The sequence below is a fragment of the Hippocampus guttulatus genome, chromosome 2, assembly GCF_054856545.1.
Source record: "Hippocampus guttulatus isolate MCC_2025c chromosome 2, RoL_Hgut_1.0, whole genome shotgun sequence".
Taxonomy (NCBI): domain Eukaryota; kingdom Metazoa; phylum Chordata; class Actinopteri; order Syngnathiformes; family Syngnathidae; genus Hippocampus; species Hippocampus guttulatus.
The window spans coordinates 14,824,712-14,849,884 of record NC_141262.1 but is presented as its reverse complement, the minus strand read 5'-3'; the positions used below and the strand labels follow the sequence as shown (position 1 = coordinate 14,849,884).

The 25,173-nt window shown below is 42.9% G+C and overlaps 1 protein-coding gene across 1 annotated transcript; it reads right to left on the bottom strand.

The window, feature by feature from the left end:
* Positions 1-25,173, bottom strand: apln (apelin). Its single transcript, XM_086138375.1, has 3 exons — positions 24,713-25,173; positions 6,378-6,550; positions 1-3,733 (listed from the first exon to the last, which is right to left on the bottom strand). The coding sequence occupies exons 1-2, from the start codon at positions 24,777-24,779 to the stop codon at positions 6,384-6,386; spliced, it is 234 nt and encodes a 77-aa protein (XP_085994501.1). The 5' UTR covers positions 24,780-25,173; the 3' UTR covers positions 1-3,733; positions 6,378-6,383.

The window sequence follows — 25,173 nt, the reverse complement described above, 5'->3', positions numbered from 1 at the left end:
TACACTTGTTTTATTTTATTTGTCATTTAATTTTGCCCAGTTCAACATCAAAACAGAGACAGGGGACTGTACATTTGGCCTGGTGAGTAATATTGCGCACACACCTTAAAACAGAATATAGGAGTAATACATTGTCTTACTGCTCGAGACCTAGTAACACTGTTATGCCAGCCCGCAAGTCTCCCCGCGCGGTGGGCGTAACGCTTTTCACATGGATTGAGAATGTGTCACAATCAGGGCAGGAGGGGGGCCTGTGTGCTATTCTAGGTGTAGGCAGTCTCATTTGCCAAGCTCCGAGATAATGTCAGTTCATAGTCGTTTCCCACGGGAGAAAAAAAAAACTAGTTATCCTTTGGGTGGCCCTAACGATTTGAATACACAGGATTAAACGGTACCCATGCTGAAGGCTGACATGATGTGTTTCGGTAAAATGATGGAATGTCTAGTGCGAATTTCTGTCTCTAATTTTGCATTATTTTGTAAGCCGAAGTATTAAATGATACTGGGTTTAAAACAAATTTGCTTAGTGAAACTTGTGTTACTTGACGAATAACACACAAATCATTGTAAATTCTCACTCCCGATCAAATGAATATGAACAACAAAAACGTGGGGGCAAGGTGTCAGAACAAACATTTTCGAGAAGGAAAACATGCTAACAAGTGCATAGGAACATTACTCGGTCACAGAGATGAAGAACCGGAGAGAACAGTGAGAGACAAAGTAGGGTTTCTCTTGTGTAAGTCTTGCTGGGGAAAAAAACCATTAGGGCAAATGGTTTAGCTCCTCGAGCATAATGTATTGGTTTACCATTTCAGGCCGAGCCCGAACATGCTTGTCCTTCCTCACCACAAGGCCCATTAACCTGATGTGCTCTGGGCTACGTTCTACAAAAAAAAGAGGATGCCTGAAAGCTTTCACGTTTCCATGACATATTGTGCTGCAGACTACTTTTCTATATTGTCACATCCACAAAAGATACAACGTTTCAGACTGTAGTCAAAAAGGTAAGCTTTGGACAACCAGCTAGACAAAAAAAAAAACCAAAACAAAACCAAAACAGACAAGATAAAATCGTCACAACACACTGGAAAACCATTTCAAACCAAGGGACTCTTGTTTTCAGGGTGTATTTTTCCAGCAGCATAATGTAATTGCAAAAGTGCAGCCTGGCGAGCCCATGCAGAGAGGCCTTGGCGTAAAGCCACGCTTATTTGTTGAGATTACTTCAAACCGTATACTTTGGATCTGTGTGATACGTGTCTTTGAATTTTGGATCCAGCAAGATTCCAAAAGCGCTGACGTCGGTTTGCTCCGGTCTCTTGAAGGGCAGCGCGGCTGGTGCAGATGGTGAGGATACATTCATGACGAACAGTGCGGATACAGACGTTCGGCTCCATTTACAATAACTTCCGAGATGGGGTGGGGGGGGGGGGTGGCAGATATCAATACGAACCCCTTGTCACGACTTCCAACATCAGGACTTTTGTCCCCCAGCTATCTTCCCCCATCATAGAACACCTCACACCCGAGGAGCGTTAATGAAATCTACATCTCTGTCTGAGAGGATATGAAAAAAAATAATTACGGCGGAACTGGAATTATTACGCTTCACAGTGCTCCAGGGCTGAATACATTTTCGATCATGGTATAATCTTGGCAGTGTTGACTACCACGGTGTTTTTTGGTGCTCTCTTTATCAAGGCTTATGAGCCTATTCATTTGATGAAAATATTTGCATGAGACACAGTGACAAAGAGCGAAACTGAAACGGAGGACTGGGCTTGAAGTTAAAAATGTTATGTAAACTACGGTACAGTTTGCGCTTTGGTCCTCAATGCCTAACAAATGGCGATGAAAGGTCCTTGTGTTTGACACGGTTACACACTGAACCAGTGACGGAGGGCATTGAGGGATTGGAGTTGAATGCTGGGGTTCCAGTCTAAGCCAATTTAACCAACAAATTCAGTCTACGTGCTCCCGGTCAGCCTCGAGCAGATCCATCTGAGAAAGATTAACTCTGAGTTTTAATGAGGGTAAGGATCAAAGCCTCAACCACCTGTGCTGTGGAAGAGCTGGTGGACTGGCAAGGCAACTGTACCCGACTCGAAGTAGGCAAAAGATCACCTCTGCAAAGGGCCCCGGCGTGGATACATGGTTATATTGTACTACACGCAATGAGAATAATGCTGTTTACGAAAATATGTCGATTATAAGCTTTAAATGTTGCGAACTCTATGATTGTTTTATATGATAGACTGCTCTAGTAAAAGCCTCTATGCTAGCACCCTGAGGAAAAAAAATAAAGACCGAAACACAAAGCGAATAGATAAACAGTGATGTATTCCAGTATGATGCAAAGGCATATTGTTTGATCAAAGGTTTAAAAGTCAAGATAGGATTAGACAGCAGGACCATTAGTAATGGACTAATCTAGATTTGGCACATGAGCCAAGGAATAATGGAGTAAAGGTGGGTGAGTATTCTGCGAGATTTCTCATTTGTGTGGCTTTCTTATAAGTAATGCAGGGCAATAAATCCAGGCATCAAGAAGATGACTGTTTTTGAAGGTGTAGAATTCAACTGATCCAAACCAGAAGTATTTTGGACAAGGGTGTAGTGCCATTCTAGTTATTTTAGTCAAATCGAAATTATATAGGTCAAATTTGAGTCACCCCTGACTTGAAATGCATGTCAGTGTTTCAAAACTCGAAAAACAGAGGCAACTTCTTCACAACCAGTCAACATTTGTGAAGAGGCTCCATTATTTGGCACTTTATTAAAAGGCATGGCGGGTCTGTCTGTGGCGCAGACCGCCCCTGCCAGTTAACAGTCATGTGGCAGGAAGGTACTCGGCTTTTGGAGTCAGGCTTGAAAATGAGATTTGAGTTTTAAGACTTATTTGAGTTGATGCATACTGCTACAGAGCTTGAGGGCATTTCCGAACACCAAACAAGCTTCAGATTTCAGAATCTCCTAAACATAGAAGAAGTTCTGTCATCTAAAGAGACCATTTGGATATTATGTGTGACACAGTTCCAGTTGAAAATGAAGCTGTATGTGGATGGCATTCGAAGATGCAAAGCACAGTCAGATGCAACACTCCTGCTTTTATCATCGCGCATGAAGTAGTAGAAGAAATCCAGACCTTCAAATGATGATAAGAATAAGAATGATCTATACCTAATTAACCATTGTATGATTAGCGCCTTCTTCCTTAACCATCGCCATTAAGCTGCTACAAAGTGACAAAATCGGGGGCCACAGTAACCTCAAGTTACACTAACTGAAGGAAAACTACACAATGGAGAAATGGCGGATGCTGTAAGAGAGAGAGTCTGAACCATGTCATGCTAAGTGTGTAAGACACAGCTATGATCGTTGTCTAAAAGGTAAATGATAGGAAAAGAAAAAAAAACAAAATTTGCGAGAAAACAGAGAGCTCAAGTCATTTAAGGTGACAGAGGAATAGATTCAGATAGCTAGGGGCTCAAAAACTCCCCCTTCCCCCCGCCCTCCAATCATTGCCTTCTCTCATTCCTCCTTCGAGCTAAGGATTGAGCGGCTTGTCCTGATTTTTTTTTTTTGTGGACAGAGTTGCTTGAAGACCCAGCAGGTGCTATGGACATCACTCTTCAGGCTGGGCAAGCAGAGGCCCTTTAGCAGCAAGGCCCCCCATGGCAAAGGAAGAGCATAGAAATCAGAACCTGGGGGAGGGCGCTTAAAGCAGTGCCTACAAAACAGAAACACAAAAGTATGATCGGCACGTGCCTTCTTGTTTCTTTCTTTTTTTGTTGTTGTTGTTCATGACTCACACAGACATGTCAATTTCCCGTCCCGTTGAGCGACATCAAACAGAACTTTCTTTGTGCGGCACCACGTGTTGCTTTGAAGAAAGAGTGATGTAAAGCTTTATCCAGACATGTCTCAACCAGATTTCATAGGGCCTTTAGTCAAGAGTTCCACAGTATATGTCTCATCTACCACACAAACCCAACTTTATTCTACACCTGCGACACAGGATCAGCGCGTCTCCAAAAGGATATCTTTTATCTTCCTTTAGCGTTTTATCTTCGCCCAGCCTGTGATCATTTCCCAAGATTCCCTATAAGTTTGAGCTCTGTTGCATGAAAACAAGTTGCTTTAACTGATCAGGGCCCATTCTTTTTTCTTTCAGGTTAGCATAGTTCTGCAGTCATGTAATGCCCACTGAATTGACGCGCATGGATCTGATCTGCGTAGAGTTGTCTACCTATTTTGTTTGCTGGGTCCTCATAATGATGTCACTACAGCTGCTTGAGGTCATACCCCTTATCCATCCATCCGTTTTCAACACCGCTTATCCTGAACGTGGTTGCGGGGGGTGCTGGAGCCTAACCCAGCTGACTACGGGCAAAAGGCAGACTACACCCTGAACTGATCGCCAGTCAGTTGCAGGGCACATATTGTGACGAACAACCATTCACACACACAACCACAGAGTGGAACCGAACCCCTTATCCCAAAGGAGGACTTGTAGAACGCCTCTTCATTTTTGATGGGAAAAAAAAAAAATCACTGGAGCATTAAGCACAAAGCTTTCTCACAAAGGCCGTCATAGGGCTTCCAGAAATCGCCCGTGGCTTCAAAATGTGTAATATCCTGTCGTCCGTCTGGCTTTTCGACGCTTGGCTTTTATCAAATTGGCCGAACGGAATGTTTGAATGTGAGAGCTTGCGATCAAGAAGATGTCTTTCATCACACATCTGGAACATGTCAGGATGAGACGTTCACATTGCCCGTGGCGTCTCACAGAATAAAAAATGATCTGTCCAAAGATCATCGGATATTCGGGTGGCGAGATACTGCTCAATGGCACTCAGAGGGTGGATGGGAGCCACCAATATTTGACTCGGCTGTAGTTTTGGATGTGGTTGTGATTGTACATTCTTGGCGTTGAAGTCATTGCAGCCAAATGGACTCATGGATGCAGGAAATATATTCCCTTTTTGTCCTAAAATTGAGGAATACACAGTGATGACTTGATATCCGAAGCAAATGAGATTTAGTCTCTTTTGGGGTCCTTATTCCAACAATTTTACTGGTACTACCAGGCTAGTTCTACGACCCCACCCCTAGCCACCTAACCTTTTCCTATAAGTCTGTAAATTAGCAGACTTTGATCTAGAGAGGGGTGTTAAATGATGTTTGCAGAGACAGCGTTGTGATTTACTGAAAGGGAATGGCCACTTTCTTATTGTGTTGCAAACACTGAGCAGTCACAAATGGTTCTGAGGGTTCTCACTTTTTCTCTTTTTTATGGTTCGACCAAGAATACCGGGTGACTAAGGTTCTGTCAAATGCGTGTTATTTCTGAATGTCACTCATTGTTTAGTATTGTTCTGCGCCCTTGAGAGTCCTGAATGGAAGGCACGATAATCAACTTAAAAGGAACTACGACTAAAAAATAGAAAAACACAATGAAGATCATAATTCTCTGCGGATTGTAAAACCTCCGCCTCACCGTTCACATTCCTCGAAACTGATTAACCATGCCAAGACATCAACAGGCTGCAGCCTCAACTCACTTGAATTTATGGTCGGCCTCTGCAGGTCAGTGTTTTGTTTTTTTGCATGGAACCTCCTGGGGAGTGGCGGAGTGTTCCTATGTTTCTTAGCACATTTGGGAAAGATGCCCTCATGCATCTTGTGTTTCTGAACGCATACATACGAACATGTTGCTGTTGCTTTACATTCAGACATTGCGCAATGTGCAAACACTGGTGAGTGCATAGGCCAACCATGTGTATACACTATACATCTGATCATGTGGCCTCAGCATGTTTTAGTTTCTCGGTGACTCCTCGTCTGTTTTCTTTTGAAATACAGGGAGTTTGCTTTGGTTCAGCCCAGAAAATCAAACTGAATAGGTGAGAAGTAAAATATTGTCTCAGATTTTTGATCAGGGATTTTTCACACAACGGCTTGTTTGGCTTGACAGCAAAGTTAAACATTCTTTTAAGCACCGGAGGTTTAGATGAGAAACCCAACTCTCGAAAGTGTTATCTCTGTTAAAGTTATTTATAATTGACTCGGTCCGCTGGACAGAACCCATTTATTCCAGTGCAATCAACCCAAAGGTTAAGTTTCTAACAATATCAATCTCCCATATGGTTAAATGAATGACATTGCCGAAGGACCCACCTCTGTCACACAATAAAGGCAAGCGAGTTCATTAATCTGTTGAGACATGCCCTTTCTTCTCAAGTCAACAATAGCATTCTTTTGGTGAATTCAGACTTTCCGGGACTATTGTGACATTTTGACTGTTTTATGCTCAGGAACCTTTCAAATTGACTGAACGCTGCCCAAGAAAGGTGACGAGCCTTCAACCTCACCTTGCTCTAGAACGGCATTGGGCCCTTGTGGGAAAGACGGGGCCGTGGGCGTCTCCTCTTCCAGCCGGCTGGCCTGTGGCTCTGACCGCCCCTCGAAGGGCTTTGCTGCACCAGCTTTCTCACTGGAGCTGCTTCCTCCAGCTCTCTGCCGTGATCCATGGAGGCCATTGGACCTGCAAGATCCAACACAGATATATAACCAATAAATTCCAATCACATTTTGATGATGCTCTACTAACCGAATGTGGAAAAAAACCCAAGGAGATAACGGGTGAGGCCCCATGAGACATCTATAGGTATTTTCATTTTTTTGAGCCTACCCCGCATCATTGTTCATCTACTGTGTGTGGCGGGAGCTAATAGAGAGCAAATTTAAACAGCTCATCTCTTGTGTTTCATGTCACGGTCACTCTGCCTGTAGATTCTAATAAACACCTCACAGTGACAGAATCTTGCCGAGGTGGACCCTGTCGCTTTGTTAGGTCCCAAGATTAGAAATGAGGCTGAGTGTGTGTGTGTGTGTGTGTGTGTGTGCGCGCGCGCGCATGAACGCCGGAGTGTTTGAGAGTAATCCCAGATGTTCTTAGCCATTGCTGAAGTCTGGCCTGGTTTGTGTAAGACCCTGTGGTCCACCTCTGTTGTGCCTCGGAGTGCTCAAAATTTCATAAACTGAAAACTCACTGATTTGCAATGGGATATTTATGGTAATCATTGACTCCATATCAAATTTATATCACCCCATAGGACACATGTACTCTGGGGTGTTTACTACAACTGAGCTGAGCTGAGGAGAAATTTTTGTAAGGATTGATGCGTTTCTATTCCGATTTCTAATTTATTCTTATTAGAAACCAGTTCAGTCTTCCATCTGTTTCCTTTTTTCAATTTTAGTTCACCCATCGCCCATCTCCTCTGCATCCCTAAGACTTCTTCAAAACAAAAACAGAGAGAACACCAATTCCTACTGGGCACTGTCAAAAGCTGATTCAAAGTACTGACATAGGGGTCATGACATTCCTGTTTGCTCAGAGACACTGGCACCATTTTTAGAGCTCCCAAAGTGTGACCTTTGGAAGCTTTACAAGGGCTCGCTTGAGGACACAGCTTGAGATAAGACACAGGGTGGACTGCAGAGGTGAGGCTGGAAGGGAATCAGCAGCTCAAGTCAGAGAAAACGTTTGCCTGAAGTTTAAAAAAAAAAACCTGCTGCATTTTTCATAGAATTGACATTACTGAATGTTAAGCAGCTGGGATGTTGTTGTTGTTGTTGTTTTTTGGTTGGTTGCTTTTTTTTTGCCCAATTTTTGGTGTCAAGTTGCCAACCTTTCATTAATGGGTACGTATTCTACCAACATTTATACCTGGCAAGTCTCCTCCGATACACTTATAATTTGTGCTTTGGTGAGATACACACAGCAGTTTCCTCTCTTAAAGTCAGAATAAATTCTGAATAGTGATGCCATTCTAAACATGGACAAAATATCTGCGTGTCTGTTTTTGTATTCAACTAAAGAGCATTACGGTCTCTTAATATATGTCATTGTCAATGCATGCATAAAAGATCCAGCCTTCAACGAAAAAATAACCACAAACCGTGATATTTTTTTCTCGTGCAAAAAGGTATCAAAATTACCATTCAAGGACAGCACAAAACTGCTGAGTAGCAAACTAACTCTAAGTGCAAAATCAACTCACCGAACATTTGTATATGCATGTCATTCCAAAATTATTAGGCCTACTCCTGTGTAGGGTGGGAGAAGACTCAGTGTAAGCACTACCAAGCGATGTCTTCCATCGAGTGCCGAATGGTGACATTACAACCTAAAATCGTATCCCTCGCATTCGTGAGGTATAGGGATCTGGCCAGCCTTCAAATCGCGAAGATCCGCATATAATTGATGCCCAGTGAAATGTATGAGATTGTTTTTGTTTGTTTGTAAACGCTAGAAATTCTTCAGAAAAAAGAGATGATAAACCACAAATATGAATTTCCCAGGGAAAATGGAGGTTGTCCATCCTCCCAAAACAGAAAAAAAAAACAGCACAAAACAAACAAACCTCCCAAAAATAAAAGTTTCAACAAAAAAATTTTTTGAAAAGAAGCAGCTTCATAATTCACACTTGTCAGTGTTTTTTCAGGTGATGTGAGGCTTTAAAGGGTCAGTGGGGGCTGCATGTGGACCACCAGTTGCCCATCCCTGTCCGAGGGTGTAGATTGGTAGATTGATTTTGAAGGTGGACCCCCCCCCCCACCCCACACACACTTAGCATTCATATATAATGCGAGTGAAAGCTTCATACTCTCCAAACATTCTTCTGTAAGGTCCCCGAGGTTGATTTTGTGAGTGGTTAGAATGGCTTTTGAAGCTTTTTCTATGATTAGCAACCTTCAGCTGCACCATCTGAAGAAGAAATGTCAAAAGAACAACTGGGAGCATTTGAATGGCATTCATGAACTGTGTCACTGAGCTCGTTCATTGAGTATTTTGTACGTTATCCCTGAAATGCCAGACATCTCGAGTTCCATTTCCACACTAATCCCCTTTAGCAAGCATATTACACGCTATATTTGTGGCAGAACACTAGGCTAATTCACAGACTGGGGGAGGGAAAAAAAATCTCTGTTGCACATTTCCGCCTCTAAAGCCCATCTTTACCGCAAGGAGCTGTAATCTGCACATTATCCTTTTGTTATTGTTCCTCGATGCAGAATAAAAGAGGGACGTTTGCATATTCTTAAAATATTTTGATCATTTCTTTCCAATCCATGAGGCTGAACGTTAATACACGCCTTGTTTAGCTAGGTTTTAGGGCAAATTGAAGCATCCTGGAAGGATTTAGCCTTTCGTCTGGTGAAGAAACTCATTATCTAGGCACAGTAAAGTCACCTTTAAATCACATACACAACATGCTTGCACCATTCAAAATTTTTAAGGTGTCCACTTGTGCCTCAAAGACACCTGAGGAGTTGGCAAAAAAGACAGACAACTACATAGCTAATGGTGGCAATGACGATGTTTCTTATAGGAAAGTTTGAATGGCACTAGAAAGATTATCACAGATTTTGGGAAGAAATACACATTCTAAATATAACATATACCATCATTTAAAGATTTGGTATTGCACTTACAGCGGCCATCACACCTTTATGTCCAGTGGATCAACAAAATGACACAATCAGGCCACCAAAACTCATCTGCAGTCCCAGTTACTGATACTATCTCATCCCAGGGCTGCAATGAGACAATTTAGAAATCCACCGGCACAGCAGCCTGTCAGCAACCGCTGTGCACTGGGAGGAACATATTGGCCAATCTCAATAAATCCATTCCGTCAAAACTGCCCAGTGATCAGACTGGCAATATAGATAAACACGTGCAACCAGTGAAGAAAGTATTACAGTGTGACTTATTTGACAGACAGCAACATATCAGCCCTGTGCAATACAGACGAGAAACAGGATATGGATTTTTGGTTGTTGTCGTGGGAAAAAAGATGTGTGTGTGTGTGTGTGTGTATGTGAGAATATATATATATATATATATATATATATGCACCTAATGCATAGTTTATCTCCACAAACAACTGAAATTGGAAACAGTCCCTTTATTATCTGCTTTAATATTTTCCCAGGAGAGATGCCCGTGTTTCTCTTAAGCTGCAAAAGCACAAAGCTCGCCGGGTAACATATGGCTGACATCAAGAATCCTCTTAGCTCTTCTCTCTGATGACCTTGGACACCCTCTTCTCTCATCTCTGAACTCTTATCTTCCCGTTGCTAATTCTCAAATTAAAGTTTCATATATGGAGAATTTGAAGAATGTCGGTTGTTTCAGCGGAGATGGATACAGCGTGCGATGGTAGGATGCAAATTACGTTTAAGTAGGGTGGCGAATAGTTGTCAGAGCAAAAGATGAGCTGCTTGATTCTCCGTTTTGGTTTCGAAACACATCCCGAGGCGATCTGTTTCCTTTCTTCAAATGGCCTGCTGTCCATCTTATCGCGGTTTGGGTGCAAAGAAGAATGCTGACAGCTCATCCTTGATGCGCTGTCATCAGCATCACAGCATTAAGGCGTATAATATATAACTTCCAGGGAAGGAAAACGACCATTCTCTGGCTTAATGCCAAGTTCATCAGCTACCCTCATGACTGGTGAGAACAAACTGCACATCACTATGCCGTCAATGGGCCCGAGCTGCTTATGAATAGTCGTAAAGCTGATTTGTGTGAACCGAGTGCCAAAACAACCACAAAACAAACGACTGCGCTCGTAAATGGAGCGACAACACACATTTTTCTGTCATTCGAGCAGCAAAGATTAACAGACACAAGACGGCGAGAGAAACAATAGCGGCGAGCACACAGAGGCCGCTGTGTTCGGAGGTAACGTGGCAGCAAATGTAAACAAGCACCGTAAACCGTGGCCACCGACAGTTAATCCACGTTCCATATTCTCCCATTGATTGTCGCTCGGATTTTAATGGTCGTTTGTTTACCCGCCTTGCTCGTCGCTCTGCTGCGTCCGACCAAGTGTGAATCAACCGTGTCGCAATCGCATTGATCAAATCAAATCTCACGGTTGGATGAGCTCCTCACAAGCGATTAATCTCTCTGCTGCGTTCACTTTACTCTAGTCACATCGTTTATCTGACACGTCCGCGACACAGACTATAGATTAAAGAGATGTGTGCGTGATCAAACTGTGAGAAGAACATGGAATGTTGCCATCAGGGTGTATGTAACTTTATGTACTGATTTTAGGCACCGCTAGAAATGCAAAAATACTTTTCAAGCAGCTATTTGACAAATGCGGCGTGGCTATAATGCCAAGCCAAGGTGTGATTTGGCACTTTGGCATGTTAGTCAAGAAATACACAAATAAATAAATACAAATACATTTAAATTCTTATTCTGTACGTTCAAGATCAGTGATGCATAACTGGTGGCCTGCGGCCGTGTTTTGCTGAGTCACTCCAGAGTAATCCACCATCATACCCCCCAAAAACGTTTTGGGGCCCAAATTAGACACATGTTTCCTCTGCTGCAGCGGACTCCAGCATACACATGCGGATTTGTTTCCAATATTTTAATTTGGTTTTAATTCTATTCAGATTCCAAAAGTTTTTTATTTTGTGTGTATTCTGGTTTATTTTTGGGGAGCAAACCCCAGTGTTTGGTGGAAAATGCATATTGAAGGGTTATCAACATCTATTGTAGAATTTTTTTTTTTGGAATTTACAACAAAAATAAAAACAAAAAAAAATCCCAATAGATTTCAGTGGCCATGAATTACACATGGATTTTCACACTGTTGGCTGGCCAGCACATTTTCAGTCCATATTCCAAATGGCCTTTTTGTCGTGCATCCGGTTAGGAAGTGCGTGGTCCTACGTGGTCTCCGAGTAGCGCTGATGAAAAATTGTGGCCTCCTCCATCATTTAAGTAGAACATCCCTGCATTATGATCATGATTCAGTTGCAGTGGAATATTCAATAGGAACGAAAGTCAACACTTCCAGCTGTTTAATTCCACTCCCATTTGTACTTTATTGTCAAACTAAACTGAGAAGAGAATTACATGTTGTGTATTTAAAACAAACATATCCCCCATGATAAAAATAGTGGTTCACTAGATCATACAGTACGCCGGCCCTCGGAACAATGAGTTGATGACTACAACACTGGTTCATAAATATAATAGGTGTGATTCATCCCGAGCTTACGAACTATGGCGGAATGATATTAATTTTGCCTTTGGTGCTTTTGCAAAAGCAATATATATATATATATATATATATATATATATATATATATACACATGTATAAAAAACGTTCAGTGTTTGGGTTGGTAAAAATCAGGGCTTACTCCTCTGAAATGGGGCATACATTTGGTATTTGATTGAATTTGAAATCCCTTTGATAGAAGGATAAAAATGGTCAGTACAAAGAGTCTATTTTGGTCACACAATAGAATTGAGTGTCAATGATTGTCTCTCTGCAACCGCACAATTACAATTTGTTCCTGACAATTGTTGATGATGATAAATAAAGAAGAGAAGAACACGCTCTGCGGCCGCAGCCTATTATATGAACAATGTGCAAACCTTCTGGGTAAACAAACATCATTTGCCATCACTGTGTAGAGGAAGAATGAGTTCCCTGGAGGGTGTAGCCATGGTTATCGCGTGACGTCGGAGGAGCAGACCCTCTGTCTCTACCGTTTGCCTCCCTTTCTTCATTAACTAAAAGGAGGTGAGTGGCATTAGCCGGTGAATCCACACCGTTAGCAAAGACGCTAACCCGCACAGTCAGACGGATGCGGATGCTTGCCACCGAGTAAGCGCATTAGCGGATGAGGATGATTTAGCCGGGATGAAGTGTTAATTGAGTTCGAAGAATCCAAACATTCTCTTAGCCTTTAATAAGCCCTCGCGCTGTCACAGCTTCGCAATGAGGGATTTGTCAGCTCTCGCCGCAGTTCATCCTGCACATACGGGAAGGTGTCTAAACAAGTAGGGGGCTCTTCACAATCCAACATTTAGTGTCTCATCACAGACGCTCATCCCCTCACCTCCCTCAGTAATTCTGGGCCTCGGCAGAAAGTGGTACCAATTGCTGACACGTTACCATGGCAGCCACCATGCAGACGCTCAGTTCGGAGCAAAATCAATCACACTGTCGGTTGAAGTCATCCAAATTATAATCCAGGGGTGTCCAAACTACAGCTCGTCATCCTTTTTTAGCTTTCCTTTCCACATGCTGCAATTAACAATTGACACAGCCTATGTTGTTTGCTAGCATTGCATTAATTGCTTTCTGCACTTGGTGGCAAAAAGAGCACATTTGTTCTCATCTTTCACATCGGCAGTCACGCAATTCTAAATCTTGACCGCTGTGAATGGGTCAAGGTCAGATTAGTTCAGGTTGTTCTTAATTTTGTTCAAAGTCATCAAAATCTGCACTCACACCGACCCCCTGACTATACATAAAGTCTTGAACAACCTTGAGCATTCAGCATTTCCTAAACTGTTTCTCAAATTGCTTAGAGTCATGAGTCATATAATAATTCAAATGATGAGCTGACCAAGCAGTTTAAAATGAAAATTTGAATCTTCACACACTTACCTTCATGGCTGACCAGTTCCTTCTTTATCAAAACATTAAAGTGACATATTTAACAAAACAGGGTTACTCAAATATATCTTACCTAACTATTTTCACATGTTAGACTTCAAAAATATTTTGTTATTATTGTTACTGTTGTTGGCTCACTTGTATGAGCTTCGATTTGAAAGTCTGGACTACTTTCAATCCTGGCTCCCACAAGTGAGGGAAGGGGCGGAATTTTGCCAAACTTCTCAGACTATGCATCATTCAAGAGTGTGAATAGATTGTTTCCGCAAGCTAATTTTAAAAAATTACTTTTTATATCTTTACCTACAACAGGGATGTCAAACTCAGTTCCTGGAGGGCCGCTGTCCTGTATGTTTTCCAAGTCTCCCTGTTGCAACACACCTGATTCAAATGAACAGGTTCAATGTGAGGCTTCCGCAGAGCTTGCTGATGATCTGATCATTTGAATCAGCTGTGTTGCAACAGGGAGACTTGGAAAACATGCAGGACAGCGGCCCTCCAGGACCTGAGTTTGAGACCCCTGATTTACAATGATGGATGGATTTTCGCATCTTCAGACCAATTATTTTTACTCGGAGCACAGTGCCCGCTAACCTGAAATTTTAAGGGTGCAAGGACAAAATTTAAGGCCACACATAAATCACAAATCACCTTGCAGAGTGAATATTCACATTTTCACCTTATGGAAATGAACTGAATCTGATACACGTATAGCAAGTTTATCAGCAACACCAACCAAAAATATTCACAAACAACTATTGTTTTTCTATATCAGCAGGTGTACTGGTAGCACCAGTGCAAATAGATGATGAATTTAGTTGCACTGCATCAAATTTTATGGGCAGTCTGCACCTCTGGCACTGGGAAAAGGAGTTTCGACACCCCTTTTCTAAACTCATAGATTTCATCAACGTGCCAGCATACCTTACAGTTGGAATTAATCTTATCTGTGATGTTAAGCCTCCTCTGCAGCCTCAGGGGGATTTGTTTTGTGTTGTCTTTGATTTTGGCTGGGAGCTGTTTGATATGCAGCATTGTTGTGCTGCGATAATGCTGCGCTTGTGGTCGAGCTGAAGGCCGCCTTTGTCCATTAGGGCGCCAAAGTGCATGAAAAGTTTTTCCCGTTTATTGCAGCTTTCTAACTCAACCCCCATAATACCCACAGAGTGACGGTTCAGAGAAAATTCAGATGAAAAACAAGCAGCCCGCTACTTTCTGCAGATGTCCCTTTGAGTCAGCCTGCCTGCCTTGTGCCCGAATTAGAGAGCGTATGAAATGATGAGGTGTGAGACGGCGTGCTCACCGATGATCAGAGCGCTGCCAGTTCAAAGGGCCGCCGGCAGCAGCACTGAGCCGGCTAATGAAGCTCTCGACTACCCTCGCTACTTGACTCTGCCTGTCGCTTTATTCCCAGTCACACTTCTAGTTGGAAGGGTGAATTTGTGGCTACAAGGTTACTGAAGGTTGGGGGCCTTTGTGCTTCGGCAGCAGGACTAAGTAACTCCTCAAAACTTTTCTCTGGCAAAAGAATCTGAATTCGCTCCACCTGCTGAGAGCCCAAACAGCAGTTATCGAAGATGGATCCAGTTAAAGTCTACAGTCTTAGAAAAAAAATACATAATTACCACCAAAAGTAAGACCGAAGAAATTGAAACAAGACCAAAGTGATCCACCAACGAGGCCGGCAACCATTCCTTGGTTGTATGGATGGAACCAATGTGGTAATTGTAGTCTGTGTGGGTATATGTGATTACAGACTGCTGTTTAAAGTTCTCATGAAATGTCTCATATCCTCCATTTTTCACTTCGGGATAGGCTCCAACACTCCCGCTACCCTCGTCAGGATCAGCGGTTTGGATAATGGATGGATGAAAAGGTCTTGACTCAAAGCAGTTGTTTTTGTGTGCAAATAGCTGTTGCAATATGGGGATTACAGGAAATCCTACAGAAACTATGAATTACAATGCCCAGAAAATGTTTTTAAATGCCTGTATTAATCGTTTATAATAACTCTACCACAAGCTGTCATCCCAAAACACTTCAATGCCATTTAAAACTCCTAATGTTGCGCTTCAAAACAAATGCTTTGCAGATGATTTACTTTTGAAAATGAAGCACCAAAAGGGCAAAGACTCTCTGTAACTTCCCCTAACAACATCGGCGAGACTTTGCTCCTCCCCCAAAAACCTAAGATTTTTGTCTCTGTGTCCAGATGTATCACCTCAACATACTTTTCCGACACCAATTACTACTTTCTGATTGGCCAGAGCATTGACTGCACTCTGTAACGTAATTGAAAGAGCCCCATGAATGGGAATAGGTCAGTTTTTCACAGAAAAAAACACATAGGTGAACTCTTGAGATTTAGCTACATGTCCCTTTTTGGCCTGAGAAAAAGGAGTAATAGTTACCATGGAGAAACGGGTTTCACAGGTTACGCATCACAATTTAATGCTGCAATACAATTACTTGTGCTGCTCTTTCTGGTGTGTCTTGGCCACCTAGTCGCAGATACGAGTCATGCACACACAAACAAAGAAGAATAGTACTTCTTCCTCTCCAACTGCAAATAAAAATGAAACTACAATTGTAAGCCGCCCACGAATATGATGTCATATTATTCACTTTTTGCAGAGGATAAATAATATACAGTATGTCTGTGAGTATTGTCATATCATCCATCCATCCATTTTCCGAACCGCTTGATCCTCACTAGGGTCGCGGGGGGTGCTGGAGCCTATCCCAGCCATCTCCGGGCAGTAGGCAGGGGACACCCTGAATCAGTTGCCAGCCAATCGCAGGGCACACAGAGACGAACAACCATCCACGCCCACACTCACACCTAGGGACAATTTAGAGCATCCAATCAGCCTGACATGCATGTTTTTGGAATGTGGGAGGAAACCGGAGCACCCGGAGAAAACCCACACAGGCCCGGGGAGAACATGCAAACTCCACACAGGGAGGCCGGAGCCGGAATCGAACCCGGTACCTCTGCACTGTGAAGCCGACGTGCTAACCACTGGACTACCGGGCCGCCCATTGTCATATCATCTCTATCTAAATGTGTTGCTCCATCATGTTTGTTCAAATATCAATTGCTTCTAAAATCACAACATTTGATGAGAAATAGTTTTTGTCAATGACATTTTTTGTCTTTGCTAGCATTAAGCTAAGCGTTCTCTGCTAAGGCAAAGCTAGAATGTGCAATTGTTGTTTACAAGTCAAAGCAAAAAAAACTACACAGAATGAAGCCGACTATCTCGAAAAACTCGTAAATCGGGTCACTTGTATCTCAAGGCACCACTGCACATTAGTGCAAGTTGGATCTTGAGGAACAGGATTGCAGTCCCACGACATCCAGAATTCTGAAGCTGTCTGAGAGGCTAATATCCTTAAAAACGGCATGTCAAGGTCAAGGGAAAACACGACCCCGCCCTCTCCCTTTCTCTCTCGCTCTCTCTCTCTCTCTCTCTCCTGTGTCATCATCATCCCACCTCCCCCTGGGCTGTGGACCGGCCTTCTCCCATTTGACAGGCTGGAGGAAGAGAAACAGGAGGGAAATGTCACTATGCAGGGGCCTTGGCTCTCCCCACAGCACCCTGTATATACACTTGTGATGACAGGAAATAGCAGCCACGTTGCATCAGACTGCGTCACCAGAGGAATATTGTTGGCTCAGATGCTTAACCTGGGCACAATGGGCTTAAGATGCTGTGTTGCTTTGAACCATACACGTGGATGTATTTGTACTTATTAAACCGAACCCAATTATCTTTGGAAGTCATGGTTATCTATAACTGACATGGATGATTGTGTACATCAAAAACAGATATGAATAAGATGGATAGAGATTTAAGATTACTTCGGTGACAGCCACCAGCGTTGCAGATGAACCACAAGGTCTCCCTTGGAATAAACTGTTTCCATTATGTGGATAAATGTTTATAAATGGATTTGCTAATTTTATAAACATCTGTTTCCATTCTCCTGGCAAGGGGCCCGGTAGTGATCCAGGGGAACCACCTGTGCATAGGCTAGACCTCCACTATTATTCAGTGGCAGGTCATTTGACTGACAAGATTTAAACAGTGAAATAGTCACCTGACATACAACAACACATGCATTCCAACGTTGCAACGAGTCTGATGAATAATGCACGATTTCATTCTCCGGTGAGTGATCTCCAGTTACATGGGGAATGGGAGGGATGCTGAGATTTTCAAACGTTTCATTCAAAGTGAGAACACTGCGAACATGACAGTTTGAAACCACTTGAGAGGCGCCACAATAGCTTCGTGATGGAAACACGTTGCCCAAAGCTCCCTGTCACACCACAACCCCCGCGGGGGAAACTTGAAAAATTGAGACCGAATCCCACTACAATGGGGAGATCTCCTTTCTTTGCCCGCATCTTTATTCTCGTCCCAATTCAGACTAAGAACAACCGGCTGTGCGTTGATTTTTAGCCACATCTGAATTTGTGAGCCTTGATGAAAAATATGTATGGGCTTCTACCAAAAACGGCATGCCAAAAGCAGTTCTTTGACGTCTTTTTCAAATGAGCAATTAAAGCACCTGCATTCCCAAAGAGCACAATATTTATTCTGTGGTAGCTTGTTAATAAAAGTGTCCACTCAGATCTTGATCAGGAATTATTTCTGCCAGGACTACTGCTATAAACGTATAAACACGTAATATTTAAACAGAGGGTCGTAAATAATATTTTCACTGGGCACTGGTGGAAAGCGGTTAGTGCGGTGACTATCTGGCTCTAATTAAGGGAGAACGGCAGGCCCGAAGGAAAATTTCTGATGATCACATGAGGTCTGGTTAGCCAGAACCTGACCCTCTCCACTCCATACGGCCCCATGCCCAGCTCAGGTTATGCCCTCTCCATTTTAAAGGGGGATTTATAAGTTGAATTGCTGCCCCAACTAATCTCATATCTTTATGTACTTGGAAATGAAATAATTCCCTGTTGAACTTGAAATGCTGCTAATCTGTTTATAAGTAAAATAAATGATAATAATAATAATAATAATAATAATAAGACTAAGTGACGGTTTATAATTCTAAAAACTTGCAAGTTGGGGCACTCGAAAATCAAGGCATGTCATGCTTTTTTTCAAAATTCACCCAAGAACCGGAATGTGGCTGAAAAGCATGCCACATGTAAATGGGCGACAATGTCAGGGTCAATGGCGAGTTTGGATTTGTTGCTCAGATGACAGGGGCAGAACATGACAGGCATCTTTACCCATGGAAGTGACAGTTCATAGCCTACATTGTCTACAGAAGATTTTTATATGATCTGTCTCCATGTGTTGCTACATCATTTGTGTTCAAATGGTTGCCAGCCAAACGCAGGGCGCACTTAGAGAAACATCTTACAATCACACCTAGAGACAATTAATTTAGTGTGTTCCATTAACCTACCTCTGCACCATGATGCGGACGTGCTAACTAACTAGTTGACCACTGTGTGATATTACATGAAAATACGGTGCACTATCAAGACATTACGTTTGCTTGCTGTCAGCAGTAAATCCCTCCATGCACCAGGGCAAAGCACCAAACTTCACAGGTGCTTTGTATCGTCATTTAGAACCTGCTTCCAGCCCCTTGACCCCTCACTGAAGAAAGGTCCTACCTGTCGCTTCCTCACATGTCATGGAAGCTCCTCAGTCCCGGTACGGTGCACACACCCAGGCAAATGTCATTTAGCACTTAACTAAACTTAACTGCTGAGTCCCAGCAGAGGGTGGTCAGTGTATTAAATGACAGGGATGATGCACGTTTAATATTGATTAAATGAAACATCAACCCTTCAACGGTTGGAATGGAACAAATCACATCTTTCTGTGTTCAAGTATTTTTGAATCCTGTTACCAAAAAAATGTAACGTACCTGACGCACCACATGGCTCAAGATATGCAAGTAACTTGAAGCATCAAATCATGATGCAAAACCTGTAAAATATTTTACTTTCTATTAAATTATGTTATTAAGCCCTTGCCTCTAATTATGATAAAGCGCAATATTAGAGTGTGATTCATTTATTATAAAACACATTTCAAATATTGTTGAAGTTTGGAGCAGATGAATGGGATTTTCATTTCATTGCAATGAGGAGAGGTGATTAGCGATATGAGTGTTTTAAGTTATGAGTATGATCATGGAACTCGCGTCTCAATGAACATTGTATGCCCTCCAAGGTGCGAGACTGCACCACATATCCACAAAATCAATGTCAGCTTTCTGCTGGCTAGAACCATCTGTGCGATTATCGATGAGACAACCCTCCGAGCTCCCACATAGCCTTGCTCCCAGTCCACCCTTTTATTTTAATGTTCCTCAGCTTTTCTTCTGTAACTTGTCTTTGCCCCCGCCCCCACTCCACCCCCCTCTTTCCGCTGCATCTGCTCTCCAGGGAATATCTAAGTGAGTAGATTTATTCATTCAAAGGGTTCTGAATTGCAATATGGCGACCCGGCAGTCACATATGCCAAAGTCTTCACGAATCTCCTGGGTGCGTCGACCCAAAGGTTTGCCTTAAATCCCGACCAAATGCCTTATGATTTTTCTCAAATGGTTTCCTTAACTCCCACTTGCACCGGAGCAGCGGTGGGTGCCATTCACAAAGCTTGTGTCAGCCAGTATTATACAGACGTCTGCATGGCTTTAAAAATGTGCTCATTTGAGCCCAGAACGTCTCCATTGGGAACCCATTCTTCACTTCAAACACTCGGCCACAATATTGGGTACACCTGGTCTCAATCCCATGCCATTCAATGCAAGAGCTGGTGAACAAGCCAGCATTTACAAGGACGACGATGATGAAACTTGGTATGAATTGTATCACGCTATTGGAAATTGGATTTTGGCTAATTTTTATAAATGTTTTCCTCTTAAAATAGTACTCTATAGCAATGTACTGTAAAAAAAGAAATAACAATTAGCTGGGATGTAAACCATTAAACAGTTTGTGTATCATGATTTAATGTTGCAATCAAATTCATTCAGCTGCTCCTTCTGGTGTACCCAACTTGGCCACTGAGAGGCAGGATATTACTGTACAGTCATGCCGATACAATCAAAGAAGAGTGCTACTACTTGAACTACTTATAATGATGCAAAATGATTGGAATTAAGTTCACTGCCACCACATAGCACTCATATGTCAAGTTTGCGTACATCAGTTCAAATCTCCAAGGTCCGGTCTCTCATTTCTCAAGGCACTGCTTGCTGTACCATACATCACATATTGCATCACCATTTCTAATATATTTTTTAGCTACATGAGAAGCAATGCATTTTCACAACAACTACAGTGATAAACACTTTTAAGTAATGCTAACAATACTCATAATATAATTTCTAGCTCTTGTTTTGGATCTCCTTGGTTAGAGGTGTACCTAATGAATGGTTGTGTATGCGTATCTTGCCGAGTCAATTATTGGCTGCCATGCAACCCATTTTGCTGGCTCTAGTTGAGGAAAATTGTATTCTTCCTGCAGTGGTCTAGCTCTGACCCACTATGTTTATTAGTGACATGATATCCAGTGCATATGTTTCACAGCACCTTCATTTCTCTAATAATCCCATGATAACATTCTTCCAAAGTGCTGCCTCACTTTCATACAGCACTTATAAAGATATTGCTAGGCATCTGGAAATGTTTAGCTGCATTTGTTCTCTCCTCAGTCACCGTCAGCACATCCAAAGGCACAAACACCCCCTTTGCATTTGCACGCCCCACATAATGATTTACACTTGCCAATCAGTCCAGACCACGCGCTGTTTTCTGGCCCCTTCTGAGATGCCTCACTGTTTTGGGCTGTATTTTGACCTGTAACACTCGGTTGAGCACATGAACGCGCTGCGGTGCGGTGCCTTATGCGTGCATCCAGCCCCAACAATACATCAAAGTTTCATACGGAATAATAGCAGCGCTGACAGGCTCACATGATATCGCCCGCTTTCCAGGCAGCCGATTTCTCGTTCAGATAAAAGCAGACTACCTCACCTGTGTAACCCAGCTCGAACAATTACATCTGTGTGTGTGTGTGTGTGTGTGTGTGTGTGTGTGTGTGTGTGTGTGTGTGTGTGTGTGTGTGTGCGTGTTCCAGCTGCCATTATGTGTTGCTATGGGATGCAGAGAAATGGATGGCTGCTCATGCGACAGACACAAGGAAGGACTGTTTACATCTTAAGACTCAGAGTGAGAAAGAGCGATTGGCCACAGGGATGAATTATGGATACCTCATGTCTAAAGCTGGAGCTGACTCTTGAGCCAGAGTGCTTTTCAAGGAAGGGTAATTGAAGTGCACAGCGAGAGGATGGCAGTATTACATGGAGAAGGATGCTCCTTTTTTGTTCGATGATTTTGAATTTTACAAGGTGCTCAGCTACCATTTCCACAACACCAATTTAAGCTGAAAATTAATTGAGTTCTTTTTTTTTACAAGTGTCTTTTTGGCCATTAGTTTTCATGGCAACAGTGTTTAAGAGAGTGAAAACATTTTAAAAGGCGCCCTAAAGTGGAGCTTTTCAAAAAGAGATTCTCAATGAAAATGAAGCCTTATATGGGCACTTGACAAGCAAAAAAAAAAAAGGAAAAAAAAGACGAAAAATAAAAGCAATGTTTTTGTCGCATTTGTCCTTAGATCACTTCTCAAGTGAGGTGATAAATATCTGCAGTGGATACAAAAATTCTACAAATGCCAGGTTTTTGTATTACAAAAAAATGAGATCTAGTTATATAATGTAAAAAAATGTTTCATACCATGAAGGTGACCTATAACGTGTACAAATCAATAGATTTAAAAAAATCATTCTATGAATGCGGTTGCACAAGTGTGCACACCCTCTTATGGGACGTGTTTTTTGGGAGTCAGCACACATCTGACACAGTTTAAAGATAAAGCATCCTCTGATTAGCCCACAATAAATTTCAGCTGTTCTTGTACGATTTTCCAGGGTTTTTTTCAATGTTTTTCCAAATGTTTTTGCAAGGTTTTGTTCAAATGAATTTTAAGCAGAGCTGTTTAACATGTCAAAACAAATATAAACCAACAAAAACATGTTTTGTAGCCCCCTAGGGGCTCCAAGTAGTGACGTAGTTTGAGAAAGCCTTTGACAACCTCCAAAACATGGCAAATTCTTAATTTATTTATTTATTTATGGGGGGGGGGGGGGGGGTTAAAAAACACGGTTTTATGAATTGCACTTTTTTATTGTTGTCCTCAATTGATTTATTCCCATAAAAACAATTGTTGACTAATTGTATTCAAACCATCACATAGTGTTCATTCATAAACTGAAGTCGATGACGATTGGCCGGTCACATGCTTACAGTGTTTTCAGTCGGTTTCGCAAGGAAAACGTTTTGTCAACGATGCTACCATTGTTGAAACCTCTCATTGACAAAATGATGCTTTCCAGTCAATATATCCTCTGGCTTAAACACCACCATGAGTATAAACCTGAAAATCTAGTCTCACTTCATAATTCAACACTATAATTCCTTGGATGCAGCTTCCCTGTGCATTTTGCCTTCTTTCACACACACACACACACACACACGCACGCACGCACGCACACACACACACACGCACACGGCTTAGACAGATGCCCAATGAATCGGAAGAGCATTTGTCTCAAGATAAAAGACTTCACACCCACTGCCTACATGGAAGAGCTTCTTCTGACACCTTTCCGTGACGGTGCATGCTGCTTGTGCCGAGCAGACACACTCCAGCTAGTATCCCTCTCCACACCCAGCACCGTCGCAACACACTTGCCTCCCTTCAGCTCTACCAGCTCCCTTTTTTCCCTTCCTCGCCATCAATGGAGTTCTGGTACTATACGGTAGCAGCCCGGGAGTTAGGAGGGCTAGGAATGGGAAGCACATAAGCGGCATGACTGGAACAAACACTAAGACGGATAAGCAGTGGTGAAAAGCCCTGTTTTTTCACCGTGGAGCTACGCGAGGTGGCGAACATGCTTCGCCACACACAGGGGTGCGAAAAACGACACTGGCCATGATGCTAGATAATTGCTTCTCATTTAGTCGTGCGCTCAGTAGCATCGGACAAAAATAGCGTGTGTCGCTGTACGGAAAATGTGCAGGGAAGCATGGGGAAGTGGAAGGTGCCGCTCTGGCGGATCGATATGCAGAATGGAAAGCACCCTGGTTGCACAGCCTCTCTTTTCTACCTAAGTCTATAATTTCAGGCATGTAGGCTTATCACTGCAACCAAAATGGACTCAATCACACCTCACGGTCTAAACCCTAATCACCTAAAGCCTGTTTTTGTCTTCCCAGCAAATGTAGTTGGGAGGTAAGTGGTAATCCCAAGAATGGCTTGGACGTTTACACAAGGCCTAACTGTTGTTTTTTCACACCATAGTGTTACCTGCATCACATCTGTAGGCTTGGCCCATCACCACCCCCCCCCCCCCCACCACCCCAAAGAAGCCACCCCTAAACCCTCCCAAGGCAATACTATGCAACATTACACTTTGCAGGCATCCAGATATAGTCCAACAGTGGCTAAAGTGGCATTTTACGGAAATTTACTCTGACAAGGCGTCAAGACCGAATCCCGGGAGAGAGGATCCACGCATCCGGGATGTGTGTGTTCCCCTCACCGACCCATCCAACAATTGTACAGTCCTCATTACCATCACCACAGAATGCTTCTATAGGCAGTGTGTTGCTCTACTGCACAATCAAAGTCATGGAATAATCATCATGCAATGCAGGTCAGATGGAACACAAGTCGTCAATTTGTCAGATTACCTCCTGGGCTTGTGGAACATGTGCCATGCATAGCATACATTTCATAACAACACTCTGCCATGCATCCATCACCCGACACAGACAAGCCCTCAGTTTTCCATTTGCAGCTTGGCTTCACATCAAGGTGAGACGGGGGGATTCATGAGGGGACGATAATGATGCACCTATGCCAGGAGAACAACATTCAAGTTGAAGCCTTGTGAACCACCGCAGTGCAGTACTGTACCCAGCCAGGTGCTCCTATAATCCTGCCGAGAGCCCACACATGCTGGGTAACTGATCAACCAATCATACAAACACAGATCAGCCTGAGCATGAGCACAAACAGGACAGAAATAGAAGAAGGAGGAAAAAGAAGAGAAGGTGCATGAGCGGTGCCTCGCTTCTACTCACCAGCACTGGCAGAACACAGCAGAGACACCAGGAGCACAATCACCAGCGTCAGAATCTTCACATTCATTTCTGCACTCCCCTCTGGCTCGCCGCTAGTCGCTCGCTGATATACTGTAGTGCTGTGTGTACGTGTGTGAGTGTGTGTGTGTGCGTGTGTGTGTGTGTGTGTGTGTGTGTGTGTGTGTGTGGATGGGAGGGAGGAGAGAGAGAGAGCAAGTGAGTGAGACTGTTTGCTCTGCTCTGTGTGTGTGCGCGTGTCTCTGTGCGCGTGTAAGAAATGAGTGTTGTCTAAATCTGTATGTGTGTATCCTTGTGTGTTATATGTGACAGGACCACTCCAATGACTGGAGGCACGTCTCTATCCAAGCTCCCCCACAGTGTGTGTCAGAAAATGAGCAGCCAAGTTCAGCGGAGCTGTGAGTGTCTCTGGAAGTCCTGCTCGCCTCGGATAAGGAGGCTGT

Bases quoted from the DNA above. Each gene is read 5' to 3' on its own strand.
- apln (XM_086138375.1), bottom strand. From the start codon at position 24,779: ATGAATGTGAAGATTCTGACGCTGGTGATTGTGCTCCTGGTGTCTCTG. The intron at 6,551-24,712 runs GTGAGTAGAAGC...TGGATCTTGCAG, and splicing joins GCTGTGTTCTGCCAGTGCTG to GTCCAATGGCCTCCATGGAT.